At 54.5% G+C, this 16,284-nt stretch overlaps 1 protein-coding gene across 4 annotated transcripts in view; it reads right to left on the bottom strand.

The window, feature by feature from the left end:
* SAMD4A (sterile alpha motif domain containing 4A) overlaps positions 1–15,970 on the bottom strand; it is a 160,559-nt gene extending 144,589 nt beyond the window's left edge. For 2 of the 4 annotated variants that reach the window (XM_064145795.1, XM_064145966.1), the window contains exons 1-2: positions 15,759–15,970; positions 14,470–15,193 (exon numbers count right to left, since the gene is read on the bottom strand). In XM_064145795.1, the coding sequence (XP_064001865.1) occupies positions 14,470–14,665 (196 nt within the window). In that variant the 5' untranslated portion in view covers positions 14,666–15,193; positions 15,759–15,970. The remainder of the gene's footprint in view (positions 1–14,469; positions 15,194–15,758) is intronic. The other 2 variants (XM_064145882.1, XM_064146055.1) reach the window with 1 other exon arrangement.
* Between the last annotated feature and the right edge of the window lie 314 nt (positions 15,971–16,284).

Raw genomic sequence — 16,284 nt, 5'->3', positions numbered from 1 at the left:
TGGTGAGTGGAATCTCTGCTCAGTCATTTCTAAGAGCTGGACAGCTGAGTTACAGCAGCTATTATCCACCTCTGCCTGGGCCCAGGCAGACACCTTTATTTATAAAGGCTCTCCGCCTGACCGAGATTTGACATCAGCTGCAGAAAGCATTCAGCATGCAACTGACTGCTCTGGGATAATGTGCTGAAGGGCTAGCCTGTGCAGCCTGAGCAGACACCTTTACCAGTGCTCAGAGCTGTCATTAAAGGAACCCATGCTGCTGCAATGACTCTTTTAACCAAGCTTTAAGCAATTGATTTCCCGAGCAGACGCACCGAGCTGCGCGCCTTTGTGTCTGCTGCTGGTGGGTATTCAAATGGATTCTATCTTCTTATCCCCCCCAGACCTAATTCTAAGGCATTCAATTATTTGTGTGGTTTATCAGGCCTCTCCCCTTTCCTTTTAGACCTCTGTGGTCCTCCGAGCTGCTGCTGCCTCTTGCTTTGTTCAACTTCCAGCTGGCCCCCACCTGAGAGCCACGAGCCCTCCACGCTGCCCAGACGTGGGAACCCACAGCACGCAGGTAATCAAAGGGACACAGGCAATGGAAGTGCAAACAGACGGAGGAGGAGGAAGAGCAGGTGGTAAGAAAAATCCATTCCTCACAGTTGGGCGTCCTTAGCTCTAATTGCCTCAGTGGCAACCCCTGATAACAGAAGGTAACCAAGTCCGCGGTGGAAGCAGGGACTCTGATTTGAATTGACAGTGTCCCCAGGGGCAGCACATGCAAATACACCTAGCAGGGCTCAGCTGGGCGAAGGCAGGCAGTCAATACCTGTGTGTTCTCTTCAGGCTCCTGAGTCTCTTGGAATAACGCAAAACAGGCACCAGAACCTCTGCTGGAGCAGAGAGGGGACTCAGCTCCCAGCACAGCTTCCCAGGCTGCACTGTGCCTTGCCGGGCACAGTAAGGAAGAGCCTTCCTTGACTGGTTCCTCATTTCTTAAGCAAGAACCACCAAGACTATATTCGTTTGCTTCCCAAAGCATCCTTCCTGCTCCCAGCACCTTCTCCCCCTGCACCACCCACCCACGTCCAACGACACCAGACTCAGCAGCAAGGACTGAGCCTAAGCACAGCTCTCCAGCTAAAACCCCCTGGTGAGGACGAAATCTCAGGGGGCTGAGAGCACAGGAGGAGCCAAGTAACCGCAAGCATCCCTAGCAGGACTAACCTGGAGCTTGAAGGAGGTTCCTCAGAGTCCCTCGAGGGGCTGCGGAACGAGGTCCCCACGGGGCCATCCCAGAGAGCCGGGCAGCAGCGTCAGGAAGGAGCTGTGCGACTCGAGTCCGTTGTTATGGTTACTGAGGGCTTGGCTGAGGATGTTTCCCCTCCTCTTTTCAAAAGAATTCTTATCAGTTTAACATAATGGCACCAGCCACTAACAGTCCTTATCTGAAAAGGTCACTCAGGTACTTCGGACTCAGCATTTCATCTCCCTTCACATTATCTGGAGGGAAACAGCCTGGTGACTTTGTATGATTTTCTTCATAATCCTTTCCTGGAACGGTAAGGCTGAAAGAAAACTGTACCCAGCAGCAAGCTGACCCCAGGGGCAATCTGAGCACACCGGGGAAGAGAGAAAGGCAGAGGTAACCACACCGATTTCTGCAGGGAGAAACAAGAGCAACGTCCCAGCAGCAGAACCCTGGAAGCCAGGCAAGTACACGAAGGCAGACCACAGCTGCTGCAGAAACACAATGTTCTGCTGGCAAACGTCAGCCCAGCCAAGCTTCTCCACAACAAAAAGTTGTGAGGGTTTTTCCCCTCCCCATTTCTCTCCTGATTTGTCTTCCTTTTTCACTTCCCACTGCAGAGCAGAGACAGAGAGAAGAGGACAGTAAGAGAAACCCAAGGACAAGAACTCCTCGTCTGTAACGCTGAAGGTTTTATCCTTGGGAGGGGAAGGAAGGGGAAAAGGGGGAGCATCCACCAGAAAACAAGGAGAAGTGGCATGCAAAGTGAGTTTCAGAACGTTTCAAGCTAAACCTGGTCACATCTGAATTTTATCCACCCACTCAATTCCTCCCTGTAACGACAGCAAAACTCCAAGCACAACACACATTGTCCACAGCCCAGGCAGGCAGCAGCGCAGGCGAGGAGCAGCAGAAAGAGCTGGTTAAAAGTCAGGCAGGTTTGGGCTTTGTCTGAAAGGAGTTTGGTCAAAAAATAAGAAAGAAAGAAAGGAGCAATCTGGAACTAATTACTTGTGAGGATCAGTAACAGAAGAACTGCTTTTGAAAGCAGCCTATGCTTCTACTGCAGGGCTGCCTGGCTTGGGAGCGGAGCATCGAACCGAGCTGCTGCATCCTGCAGATGACTCTCACAATATTAGCCTTACTTTAAGTAAAAGACCTTCAGGCATGGTAGCTCAACCTGCTGGGCCACAGCCAGCTCCTGTCAGGGTCAGGGAAGACTGTGCAGACTCATAAAATGGTTTGGGTTGGAAGGGACCTTAAAGACCATCTAGTTCCAAACCCCTTGCTACGGGAAAGGACACCTCCCACAGCTTGCTCAGGGCTTCATCCAACCTGGCCTTGAACACCTCCCCCAAGGGGGCATCCACGACCTCTCCAGGCAACCTGTTCCAGTGTCTCATTCACTACCCTCACTCTCCCTAATATCCAGTCTAAATCTGTCCTCCTCAAAGCTCAATCCAGTCTCTCTCACCCTACTATTACAAGCCCTTGTAAAAAGTCCCTCCCCAGGTTTCTTGCAGCCCTCTTCAGGTACTCCTTGGAGTCCTCTCCAGGCTGAACTGCCCCAGCTCTCTCAGCCTGATGCCCACAGGGTGAGTGCTCCAGGCTCTGATCATCCTCACGGTTCTCCTCTGGACCCACACCAGTCTGACAGCCTGCAGCAGAAGCTGGCTCAGCTCTCGTTCCAACAGCGCCAGCAGCACCATTCATCCATCCCTTTCCTAGCAGGAAGTCCCACACTCAACACAAAACAACCCTGAGTCTGTTGGAGCACAGCAGCAAGCACAGGAGAAAGGTCTTTTTCTGCCCCGAGGATTACTGTCAGAGAATACAAAAAGGTTTTGTGCTCAAGCACTGCACATGTCCTAAACAGCCCACAAAGGGCAGAAGCCAGACTTCACAGCAGCAGAGCACACAGTCATCATCCCAGCTTCAACTCGAGGTCTTAAGTCTACAGACCGTGAGAGTGGTGAGAGGCTGGAGTGGGTTGCCCAGGGAGGTGGTTGAGGCCCCATGGCTGGAGGTGTTTGAGGCCAGGCTGGCTGAGGCTGTGTGCAGCCTGCTCTAGGGTAGGGTGTCCCTGGGCATGGCAGGAGGGTTGGAACTGGCTGCTCCTTGTGGTGCCTTCCAACCCTGACTGATTCTATGACCTCATCAGAGGAGTGGAGCCCTTGGTCACACCAGAGAGGAGCCCCCAGCCCAGGCAGCCTTAGATGAAGTGCCACACCACATCTTCACACAGCTCTGAAGGCACAGAGCCCCATCAGAAAAAGAAACAGGCTATAGTTCAGACACCTTCACCAAAAGCTTCCATGCAACCATACCATGGAGCTGCTACATGCACATACACAGATCAAACTGCAAGCTGGGCACCAGGCATACAACCACAGAGCGATCTGGGTCGGAAGAGAACTTTAAAGGCCATCCAGTCCAGCTCCTCTGCAGTCAGCAGGGACATCCGCAACTGGAGCAGGTTGCTCAGAGCCCTGTCCAACCTAATCTGGCATGGCTCCAGGGATGGGGCAACTACCACCTCTGCAGGCACCCTGTGCCAGTGTTTCACCACCTGGTGAAGCCATGCTGGTAATCCTTAGCTCACATCTTGCGCTGGATGTGTTTGCCTCCTCCATGGCAAACCTGGCAAAAGCCCACACACCTGCCTACGCAGCCAGGTACAAAGCAGGACTGGGATTCCTCCCTCCAGAGCTGCACCCCCTCCCCCAGCCAGGCCCATTTCCTGCTCATCACCCAGAATCAGAGAAGACTGCACAGAGCAGCAGCACAACCACCATGTCACAGAATCAGTCAGGGCTGGAAGGGACCACAAGGAGCAGCCACTGCCAACCCTCCTGCCATGCCCAGGGACACCCTACCCTAGAGCAGGCTGCACACAGCCTCAGCCAGCCTGGCCTCAAACACCTCCAGCCATGGGGCCTCAACCACCTCCCTGGGCAACCCAGTCCAGCCTCTCACCACTCTCCTGCTCAACAACTTCCTCCTCACAGCCAGGCTGAACCTACCCATCTCCAGCTTCACTCCATGGATAAGATCATCCCAAGCTCCAGGACAGGAAACCCAGCTCACAATCCCCTCTGAGAGAAGCAACTCCCTCTGCCCTTAAAACCCCTTCCAAAGCAAAGCCAGCATCACATTCTCCAGCAGAGAAACAATCCCGACCTTGTTTTGAAGAGGTCCTGCCCCTCCACATCAGGCATCTGCTACAGAGGAGGAAACAGAAAGCCGGCAACGGATCTGCTCACTCCAACCTCCACTTTATTTGTCACTACCAGGGCCAAGATGGAAAGGCACCAGCTTGGCTCTCTGCCACAGCCAAAGTTGTGCTCAGCAGTGGCCTCTGCAAATCGCTAGGTCTCCTTCTTAGGACTGCAAAGCTAAACACATCAGCGCTTCAGAGAACAGCAGGGAGCATTGGAGCCTGCACATCTACCCCATCAGGGACCACAGCCTCTTTGAGCATCTTCTGGATGCCTGAGTAGCTCCTGCATCACCAGGACAGAACACAAAGCTCCAGCTTGTTCACTGAAAACACAAAGGAAACACAAAGGGCACTACCACAACTCAGAGGTACATGGAAGAGCTTCACAGAGTCGTTTTGGTTGGAAGAGACCTTTAAGATCAACGAGTCCAACTGTTAACACAGCACTAGACCACATCCCTCAGCACCACATCTACACAGGTTTTAAAGCCCTCCAGGGCTACTCTACCTCCTCTACCTGAGGTAGAGCCTCAGGGAGGCTGTGCCACTTCCCTGGACAGCATGTTCCAGGCCTTGGCAACCTTTTAGGAGATGCTACTTTATCTAATGTTCACCTAAACCTCCTGTCACAACCTGAGGCTAGAGCCACGTAAAGGTTTGTTCCAGCTGCACGGGCACAGGCTCCCCAGAGAGGCTGTGAGTCTCCTTCTCTGGAGACTTTCTAGGCCTGTCTGGATGCATTCCCCTGTGCCCTGAGCTACACTGTGTGGTCCTGCTCTGGCAGGGGGGTTGGACTCGATCTTTTTGGGTCCCTTCTGATCCCTAACATCCTGTGATCCTGTGACCCCTTGCTGCCAAGCCCCACTCCTGGTTTTCTGCAGACAGAAAGAGTTTCAAAGATGATGACCTGTGCTTTGCTGCAGGCTTCTGCACACCCTTAGCACCATGCAAGTGGGGAGAAAACTGCTGTTATCAGGTGGGAACCCTAAAACCCAGCCCAGCAGCCACTTTAGCTTCTCCACACTCTGATGAATCCAACCCTTGGAGCTGTCAGCTCTGACCCCTGGGGTTCAGGTGCAGTAGATGTGCAAAGGGTGTCCTCACTGCCAGCAGTTCTCTGTGGTAACATTAGACCCAAGCATGAAGCTGCAAAGCTAAAGCACTGACGAACGCACCCTAAAATAAAGCAAGTGCTCACACTAACTACTATTTCAGTTACACCAACAGCAAGCAACTGTCAGCTTGGGAAGGAAAAATTGCTTTCACTGGCCACAGACTAAAGGAAGGGGTTTTTTTTTGATAGAAAATGGAGAGGGGAAAAAAAGGCTTGGAAAACTGTAGGAAGATGGAAGTCTGCACCATGATCCATCAGGGCCACAGAAACCTTCACCAACTGCTTCAGCAAAAACTTTGCTGAGCAGAGCTTCAGCTATTTCCAAAGCAACTGGCCCAAAAGCAAAGGTGTAACACAAAACTGGTGAGACAGGCCTGCAGCTCTGGCCAGGTGCTGAGGTCTGCCACGCTCAGCTCTAACTGCGCGGATGATCATCCACTGGCAACAGCCTGAGCTACAAGCAGAGCACTTTCCCCATCCATCCATTTAATCTCATTTGAAGGTAAGTGTATTTGTAAATTAGATTGTTTTAATCGATGGCTCCACAGTTGGTTCTCACTCAGCTGCTGAGCTAAAGCTCTCCTTGACCTCTCTCATCAATCTGTACCTTGATGGATTGAAGACAGCCACCCACCATCAGTGATGCCCCATGTAGTTCCTGCCCCTCAATGTGTACAGCCTCACCACACCCTGAGTGCTGGGGTAGAACTTCATCTCAGCTGCTTTTTCAATCTCAAAGATGAGGAGAGGCTGAGGGAGCTGGGGGTGTGCAGCCTGCAGCAGAGGAGGCTCAGGGCAGAGCTCATTGCTGCCTGCAGCTGCCTGCAGGGAGGCTGTAGCCAGGTGGGGTTGGGCTCTGCTGCCAGGCAAGCAGCAACAGAAGAAGGGGACACAGCCTGGAGTTGTGCCAGGGCAGGTCTAGGCTGGATGTTGTTAGGAAGTTGTTGTCAGAGAGAGAGATTGGCACTGGAATGGGCTGCCCAGGGAGGTGGTGGAGTGGCTGTCCTTGGAGGTGTTGCAGCCAATCCTGGCTGGGGCACTTAGTGCCATGGTCTGGTTGGTTGGCCAGGGCTGGGTGCTAGGTTGGGCTGGATGAGCTTGGAGCTCTCTTCCATCCTGCTTGATTCCATGACTCTATGATTTTAAGTCTGCACAAAAGGGTGGCACTTGAACAGAAATCAAGGGGCATCAAGCTGGTCCTAGCACAGGTCTCCAGCTTAGGTCTGAGATGATGCACAAAATGCTTCTCTGCATCTTTTGCACACACTTCAGCAGTGGGATTGTTCCCAGCTGCAGTCAGTGGAGAAATGAATCCTGATGTCTGGCATTGAAAATGGTTAAAAGGATACTATAAAGTATAGAAGTCCCTTTGGGAGACAGCAGCCCACCCACGGACAGAACTGCTTGCACCACACAATGCTCCAAGGCAGCTACCCAGGCTGTTCTCATTACATTTCCCCTCTCGTCTTAAGCACTGCTACCTAACAGAAATCCCCCCCAGCGAGCTCTGTAAGAGACACAGGAGCTGCCCAAACGAGCTGGCCCTCACTGGCTCTGTCCTGAGGAGGAAACCTCATCATTCACACTGCAAAAGGCAGCAACCCACGGGGAGCTTCTCCCTTCTCTAACTGCAAGGGCCACATGCCAGGAACCTCAAGCAAAGGCATTTTTAAGCAAACATAAGAAAATACAGAAAAGTTAAGGACAAGCCCAAAGGCATCTCCTCTAGGTCCCAGGAACAGGGCAAGAGCAAAGGAGGAATCTTCACACCATGCCTCCAGCCAGGGCTGGTGCGAGCCAACCACTGGCCTGCAGAGCTTCCCACAGCTACTCTGCAAAAGCATCTTTAGAACCAAAAATGCCTTTCAAGTGCCAGAGAATCGGGGGTGTGCAGCCCTGCCCAAAGCCCCTGGCTAACACTGCTCTCTAGCCTTACACCCCTCCAGTGCTACTCCCCAGAAACCCTCAGCACAGGCAGCTTCTAACCCCAGGTTTGCAAACAAACCCTGGGCCAAGGGCACGGCAGCAGCTGGGGCAGGCAGAGTCTAAGGAGCCAGCGCCCAAGAGCCCAGAGACCTCTCCACTTAACACTCCCAGGCCCATGGCTTTAAGGAGTGGAGCTGGCAGGGCTGCTCACAGCCCTCTTCGGGCAGAGGCCACGCAGTGCCAACACAGAGCTTCACTTCAACCTTCCCATCGAGGCCACCAACTACAGCGCTTAGCTCCTCCTCACCCTCTTCTTCTTCCTGGCCTCCACATTCCCCTCCCACAACAGCTCCACGTTTTGACAGGGTGGGCTGAGAGGAGACCTTGAGAGCTGCAAGGAGGTTGTAGGTGAAGTGGAGCAAAGCTGGAGGTGGGGAGATTCACACTGAAGGTGAGGAGGAAGTTGTTGAGCAGGAGAGTGGTGAGAGGCTGGCATGGGCTGCCCAGGGAGGTGGTTGAGGCCCCATGGCTGGAGGTGTTTGAGGCCAGGCTGGCTGAGGCTGTGTGCAGCCTGCTCTAGGGTAGGGTGTCCCTGGGCATGGCAGGGGGTTGGCACTGGCTGCTCCTTGTGCTCCCTTCCAACCCTGACTGATTCTATGATAGGTTGAGGTTGGACAGTAAGAAAAATGTCTTCACAGAAAGGGTTACCAAGTACTGGAAGAGGCTGCCCAGGGGGGTGGAGTCTCCATCCCTGAAGGTAGTTTAAAAGCACATGGATGTGGTGCTGAGGGACATGGCTCAGCAGCAGTGGTTTAGCAACAGTTGTGGGCTTGTGAACTCTAGGTGAGCACTCACATGATGATCTGAAAGGTCTCCTCCAACCTCAACAGTTCTGTGTTCTGGTGATTCCATGGGACAGCCTAGCGATGCTCTCACAAAGCCCAAGAGCATTCAACACAGAGCTCAGCACTGCCACACAAGAGTAAGCCAAGGAAAACAACCATCCCCAAACTGGGCAGTGAGATGATTTCCCATCACAGGATTGTTTTGTTTGGAGAAGACCTTCGAGATCTTCAAGTCCAACCATAAATCTAAGACCACCATGGCCATTAAAACATGTCCACACATTTCCTGAACACCTCCAGGGATGCTGACTCCATCACCTCCCTGGGCAGCCTGTTCAGATGCTTGACCACTCTTTCAGGAAAGAATTGTTTCCCAATAGCCAAACTAAACCTCCTCTGGCACAATTCCAGGCCATTTTCTCTCACTCTAACACCTGACAGTAGGGAGAAGAGATCGACCCTCACCTCACTCCAACCCCTCAGGGAGTTGTAGAGAGCAATGAGGACTCACCTCAGCCCCCTCTTCCCTGGACTAAACCAGCCCAGTTCCCTCAGCCACTCCTCCTAAGACTTGCTCTCTAGACCCTTCACCAGCTTTGTTACCCTCCTCTGCACACGACCCATCAGTGGGGCTCACTAGGGGTGAACTCCAAAACGCACATGAAGAGGCTGGAGCTGCCCCATGAGCTGGGACACAGCCTGCAGCTGAAGTGGGCAGCACCAGGCAGAGAGCTGGAACCACAGAGACCTAAGGAAGCTGGAGGTAAAGGTCTGGAAGAACATGTAATACCTTTTAATAGCCTGGCTGCTACCACCAGGGAGGGAAAAACACCCCAACACAACCACACAAGCCCTCCTTTGAGCTGGTACACCTTCGTGCTTGCCCATTTTTCCCAGCTGCATCACTTGGTCTAAATAAAGACATTACAGCTCCCCACAACCCTTGTCTCTTCCTCCAGCCAGTTCTCCCCAGGACAAGAAATCTAGGTCATTCTGATGCTCTCACTGTGGTACTTGACAGCCTGCTGAAACGAAATAAAGACTTTGGCCTTAACGTGCAAAGTGTGCACAGGGCACCAAAAGCTTTCCTGTCCTTCAAGGCCAAGAGCTTAAAGCTCTTTCATCGGTGCAGATGGGTGTCTGGGTGCCTGGAGGGCCCCAAGGAGCTTCTGGGCATCTCTCATCAACCAGCAGAGGCTGCAGGGGCAGGGAACAGGATCACAGAATCACAACAATCTTTGCACCACCTCTCTGGGCAGCCCCTCCAGTGATCCACCACTCTCAAGACAGAGACTCTCCTCATGCTAGGTGGAGCTCCCTGTGTTCAAGCTTTTGCTCGTTACCTCTTGCCCTGTCACTCACCCCTCTGGCCATCAGAGAGGAGATGCCCAAGCAGGTGAGAAGAGCAGCACATCTCACACTCGATGCCAAAAGCCTACAGACTGCATTTCGTGTGTGTCCACCCCGTGGAGAGGCCATACCCAACACAGAATCAGAATCCACCAGGTTGGAAAAGACCTCTAGGATCACCGAGCCCAACCTATCACCTGTCCCTTCTCATTAACTAACCCACAGCATTAAGTGCCTCATGCAGGCTCCTTTTAAACACCTCCAGGGATGGGGACTCTACCACCTCCCCGGGCAGCCCATTCCAATGCAGAACTTCTTCCTAAACACCCCTCAGTGTCTCAGCCCCAGCTGGTGGGCACGGGAGGAGCACAGGTCCTGTTCCCACCACAGCAGGCGTTATGCTCCTGCCTGACCTTTACCAACAGCTTGGAGGAGGTTGCCATGTCCTGACAGCTCCAAGCAGCTGGGACTGAAGGCCAGGCTGGAAAGAAGGAAGGAATCTACAGCAGGCTTTTAAATAGCACTGTACAATACCTGAAACTTCTATTTCTGTGCATGGAGAATATGGTTTCCATAGTCTTCTCCACACACAGCAGTTTGGCTTGACCTGACAATTCAAACTGAATTAGCAGCATTCTTCACCAGTTAAACCATCAAAGCTCCATAGCTTACCACAAAGGACAACCACAAGCTGGATTCATAGAATCAAGCAGGCTGGAAGAGAGCTCCAAGCTCAGCCAGCCCAACCTAGCACCCAGCCCTGCCCAACCAACCAGACCATGGCACTAAGTGCCCCAGCCAGGCTTGGCTTCAACACCTCCAGCCACAGAGGACTCCACCACCTCCCTGGGCAGCCCATTCCAATGTCAAACACTCTCTCAATCTCACTCTCTTCTCCTAGTAAAGAAACTTGAAGATTTCCTTCCATGTTTGCTTCTCACTTCTAATTTACCTTTATAATCAAGAAGCACCACTCAACACACTACAGATTGGATCCCATAACACATGCAGTTACCACAGCTCTGATCTGCAGGAGGCCCATGTGGTTCTATCTGCCCCCTCCAAGCCTGAGCAGGTATCCAAAGAGCCACAAAAGCAGGAGGCTCCTCAGAGCTGTTCTGAGAGTCACACACGGCTGTACACAGCAGAGCCAGGTCAGATGTGCAGTTCTAACAAGGATGGCTCAGCTGTCACCAGCAAAAACACCTTTACACTTAGAAAACAGCAGGAGAACTCCTTCCAAACAAACATACCTGCTTCTCTATGTCCTTTACCTTCCTAAGAGCTGGTTTTACTTCCCTGAGGTTTTACCACCTCATCTGGCACTCAGCAGACCTCTCATTTGGCATCTGCCAGGCAAGAAACATCCTGCACACTTCTGTTGAGAGGACTGCTCTCCCATGCCTGGTCCACGTTACCTGAAGGCTCACAAGGCCAACTCCATGAGCTTGTGAGGACTTCAGCTCTGGTCTTCCTTGGGAGTCCCTACTGATCTCAGTTGTCGGTGAGACACCTAAGAAGGTACTCAACCACCAAAGAACACAGCAGGGCTGCCATCTCCTCCTAACAACCATCAACTAGGGGCAATAATTCAGCCCTCCCAGCTTCCCAACAGGGCTGAGGCAAGTTAACAGGCCCTGAAGGTACCAAACCACTTGCTCCTCGTGAGGAGCCACCACTTAGGCCAATCCAGACTCTTGCTCCGGCACGTCCGACCAGCACGCAGCGGCCGGACCAGCACTGCTTGAACTCCTGGCAACTCCCCTTGCCAGGCAGTGGATTTCACCCACACTTCACTGAAGATAACCACACCACATCTTACAACCAGGTCCTACATCTCATTTAAGCTGTGCCCTTCCATTACCCCACAGTTCCTTGCACACTCCCACTGCCATGTCCCCAGCATCAAGGAGGATGTTAAGGGGGTGCCTGCAAGCAGAGAGTCACTTACTCCCAGGTCAGCAAACACCAGGAAAGCATACCAGGAGCCACCTCAGCCCCCCAGTCTGGGAGGGAATTGAGCCCAAATTAGTTCAGCAAACACCAGGATGCAAACAGTAAAGCATAATGCAAGGTTGGAGGATGACACTCTGCTTTTCAGAAGATCCTGGTGTGATTCCATTGCCAAGCAAGTCACGGAGTGGGAAACGGGCACAGAACAGGAAGGATTCCAAAATGACAAGAGGTTTAGTGAAGAAGGCAGCATTAACACTGGAGACTAAAAGCTATCTCCCAGCAGTTCTGGGTTGGAAAGAGCAGCTACCCTTCCTTCCTTCCACCACCACACTGCATGCCTCAGAAAACAACATGTCCTGTTCGATGGGTTAGACCTGACAATCTCAAAGGCCTTTTTCCAACCTGACTCTGTGACTCTCTAACATGCCCCCCCCAATGGGAAAACTGTTGTGGAGGGGTGTTTGGCAAGAAAGAGGAACTCAGCAGACCCAGGTTGTGCTATCGGGAGTACAAACGCCCTGGAGGAACAGCTTGTTTTTGGAAGGAATGTCAGGGAAAGCACAGGCAGCTCCACAAACACACCAAGGGAAGGGTAGGAGGCTGGATGCCAAGTTTCACTTGCAGGAGAAATCCTCATGCCAGGCAAGGTCAGTGGGATTACAGGGACAAGCAGGGATTGCCTGCATGAGTAGAGATGGGAAGGGTCCAACCCCTGGTTTCCACCTTGGCTTACAGCAAGCAAATGCCACCACAGAGATGGTTGTTCATGACTTTTGAGCTGCAAAGACCTCATAACTCTTATTTTCCTCCACAATTCACTTCTTCTGTAGTCTGGAGGCACATCACACCCCCCCCATCCCCCCCAGCATCTGCCCAAGCCAGGGGACACAGCTACCACCATGCCCACAATCAGAACAAAACCCTACAGTGCTGATAAACAACTAGAAGCTAAAAATACATCGTTGGCAGCAACGAGCAGCAGGAATGGCTGTGCTAAGGCCAGGATGGGAGGCTGAACATCTCTCCTGGAGCAGCTGAGTTTTGAGAGCATGGTCCCTCCCTGCTCTGCGTGTGTGTCCCCGGGGCCTCCCCACCCAAATGGATGAGGTTCAGCCCTTCAGCTGTTTATAAAACCAGCAGCACTGCGCCCAGACGCACTCGGCAGCATTCCTCCCTCTCATTCCTGAGAGCTATATATGGGAACGGCCAATTCCAGCCTTGCTCCCCCCCGGAGCCAGACCCGATCCTGATCCCTTCGTGCCGGCGCAGCCCCGGGCTCGGTTTCCTGCAGGAGGATTTAAATCCGTCCTGGGTGGAAGGCGGCACTGAGCTGGACCTTGTCATCAAATGGCAGCGCAGGCAGCTGCCAAACCCTGCCGGCGCGGTGCTCTAATGGGGAACAGCTGGAGAAGGACCCAGCATTCCTCCCATCCCACCAGCGCCGGGGGCTCCGGTTGGGATCTGCGGACTCTGTATGGGATCCAGGGAGGAGGTTCTGTATGGGATCCAGCCACCCCCCCCCCCCCCCACAAAATTTCCTCCTATCGTCAGGTTTCAGCTGGTTGCTCCCCATTTCAACACGCACAACCCAAAAAGCAACAGCAACCCGGAGACTTCCCTCCCCAGGGTTTTAAAACAAAAGGGATTCTCTGCCACGGGATGAGCTTTTAGATTCACTTTTTTTGCCTTTTCTTGATTGATTTTTTTTTTCGGGGGGAGGGAGCGAGCGCGTTAAGAACCAGAACTACGCAACTCGCAGGCAGGTTTCGCCCTCCCTCAGCCGTAACTCCTCTCGCAGCAGCTCCGCCGAAAGCCCCTCGGAATGCCTGCATGAACCCGCACACACAGCTGCGGGAGGCACAGACGTGTGGGTCACAGCACACCCATAAACAAAACGCGTTCGTTCCCCCGCGGCGGCGCAGCAGCAGCCACTCACAACCTCACTTGTGCCATTTTCACCCTGCTCCAACTCCATCGTCGACTTACTACGGGAGTTGAGCAACTCGGAATTGGCGCAGAAATAACAAACACCGCCACCCCCACCCCCAGACTGAAAACAAAAAACCCAACAACTAAAACCAAAAACCCACCCCACCACTGCCCCACGCTCTCCCGTGGCCACGGTTATGTTCAAGTAACATAAACCAGCCTGGCTCCGAGCTCCAGTGAAACACAAGGGGGTATTCAGAGCCGCAGGGAAAGAGAGGGGGGGGGGAAAGGAAAGGGAAAAAAAAAGAAGCGTCCAAACAGGATCTGAATGATGAAATCGGAATTGCCACATTTATACATTGAACGCACACCAAAAAAACAACGAAGTGGAGCCGAGGATCGTTCCTGAAGGGCTGGGCAGCCCAGCGACCAGTTTGTCTAAGGCAGCGCCGGGGCTTCTCCCGCACGCTGCAGAAAGCCAAGCGAGCCACGTTGCCCAAAAGAAGCCGAGAAAATCCAGACTCTACGTGACCTGACTTACTTATTGCACAGGAAACTGCATGGAAGGAGGAAAGGGGAGGGGGGGAAGGAGAAAAAAAAACCCACCCTCACACACCAATCATTCACGCTACCGTAGTTACATCACACCACAGACTGGAGTAGTTTGCTGTGAAAAATCTAACTGAAATAAGCCACCGTCGTTCGAAAAACAGCCTGTGAGGAGACGTTAGTGTAGTGGAGCCGAAGAGCTCCAGCTCCCCGACCTTGGGCGGGGGGGAGGGGGGAGGCTTCGTGGATGATTCGGGGTGGTTTAGGGTAGGTTTTTGTTTTGTTTTAATTTTGCCCGCGTTTGAGCGTCGTTCGAAAAGGTCTGCGGCAAAAAGCCACCACTCACCAGGGTTGTTGGCTTCCCCTTCGAGGATGTGGAGCTCGGTGCAGTCTGCCAAGGAGTGCTCCAGGCAGAGCTGGAGGAAGCGAGCCTGGGTCCGGCTGACGCGTTTGAGCAGCGAGAGCAGCGCAACAGTCTGCTCGCACTCGTTCCAGCCCTTGAACCAGCCGGCCAACACGCCAACCTGGTCTCGAAACATCATGGTGAGCCGGCGGCCCCCCAAGGAGAAGACACCTCTGCAGGGTTGGGGGTGAGGGAGGTGGGGGGTAGAGAATAAATAACCAGGGAAGCCTCCCTGACCCAACTCTGCTTCCTCCCCTGCGATTCGGGGGCGGGATTAAAAAAATGCTAATAATAAAAAAAAAAAGAAAAAAAAAGCCACCAAACCAAAAAAAAGAGCTCCCCGCGCCCCTCCCCCTCCTCTGCTCCGATCCGAAGGGTGGGCTTGGGCTGGACGCAGCTTTCAGCCTGGGGCTGGGTTCCTCTGGCTTCTGTGCGGTGCTGGATTCCCTGACGGCGAGGCGAGAGGGAGGGAAGGAGCAAGGAGGAGGACTGAGAGGGGGTGGGGGCCGAGAAGGAAAAAAAAAAATATATATATATGTTTAAAAAAAGCCCAAAATAAGGAAAACCCCAACGGCAGGGGTGCCCCCAGCAAGGAGGCTGCGGGGAGCTGCGGGGGCTGACTCGTCCTGCGGTGGAGGTGGGGGGGGGGACACCAAGGGCCTCACACCTGGAAGAGGAAAAAAAGGGGGTGTCAGTGGGGGTGGGAGGAGGAAGAGGAGGCGGAGGAAGGCCGGCCCTCGGCCCTGGCACGCAGCGGGCCGGGCACCGCAGCCCCGCTGCCTCCCTCCCTCCTCCTCCTCCGACACCCCCTCCCCCCGCCAAGCCCCAGGCTGGGGAGGTGGGGGAAGCACTCAGGCTCCCGCTGCACCCAGTACCCCGCACCCGGGTACATCCAGGAGCACAGGCGGGAGTGTGGGATGGCACAACCCCCCCGCGCAGTACAGCCAGCACGCCGTGGGGGAGGAATCAGCAAGCCCACTGTGCACCCAGCACCCCAACCTCGGGGGCGGGGGAAATAAACAACCCCTGCAATGCATACGGCACCCCGAGCTAAACGACCCCCCCATGCACACGGACCCGCAGCGGGGGGAGAGTGGGAATCCACGTCCCCACGCACACGGCACCCCCATTCAGGGGACAGGAGAGGAAGAGGGCAGCCGGGAGGGAGAAGTACGAGTTTCTGCCCCCCCCCCGATGAAGAAAAGTTCCCTCCCCGGCCCTACCCCACTCACCTGACTCGTAGGGGCGCCGAGGCGCGGGGGGGGCCGGCGCGGCGCCGGGGGGGGCCGTGCCATGGTGCGGGGTTAGAGGGGAGGGAGGGAGGGGGGGGACAAAGTGAGGAGCGGGGAGGAGGAGGGGGGGCGGGGGGGGCCGCGGGGCGCGAGCCGCGGCGGCGCGAGACTGAGCCCTGCCGCGCGCCGAGCCCCCGCTCCCCACATGCCGCTCATTTGCATAGCGGTGACGTCATAGAGCAGAGGGGCGGGGCGCAGGGAGGCGAAGGGCAGGCTGCGCCCCCCCCCCTCCCTGCGCGGCGCGGTGCGGGCCTGGCGCGGCCCCTGCGGTGCTGCCTGCCGTGCGCGGCAGCCCAGGCCGCTCGGGGCACCGCGCGGGACCGGGGGCGCTGGAGATGGCCTCGCTGCCCTGTTCCCCAGGTCCTCCCCCCCGCCCTGCGTGGGTCCTTCCCCCGCCCTGGCTCCAGCTGCGGATTTCCCGCTGGAGAAAACCACCATCTAGTGGGCTGCGGGGTAATGACACCGT

The sequence above is a fragment of the Pogoniulus pusillus genome, chromosome 1 (assembly GCF_015220805.1).
Source record: "Pogoniulus pusillus isolate bPogPus1 chromosome 1, bPogPus1.pri, whole genome shotgun sequence".
Classification (NCBI taxonomy): Eukaryota; Metazoa; Chordata; class Aves; order Piciformes; family Lybiidae; genus Pogoniulus; species Pogoniulus pusillus.
The sequence above is the reverse complement of the archived record's forward strand: the minus strand, read 5'-3'. Positions and strand labels throughout refer to the sequence as shown.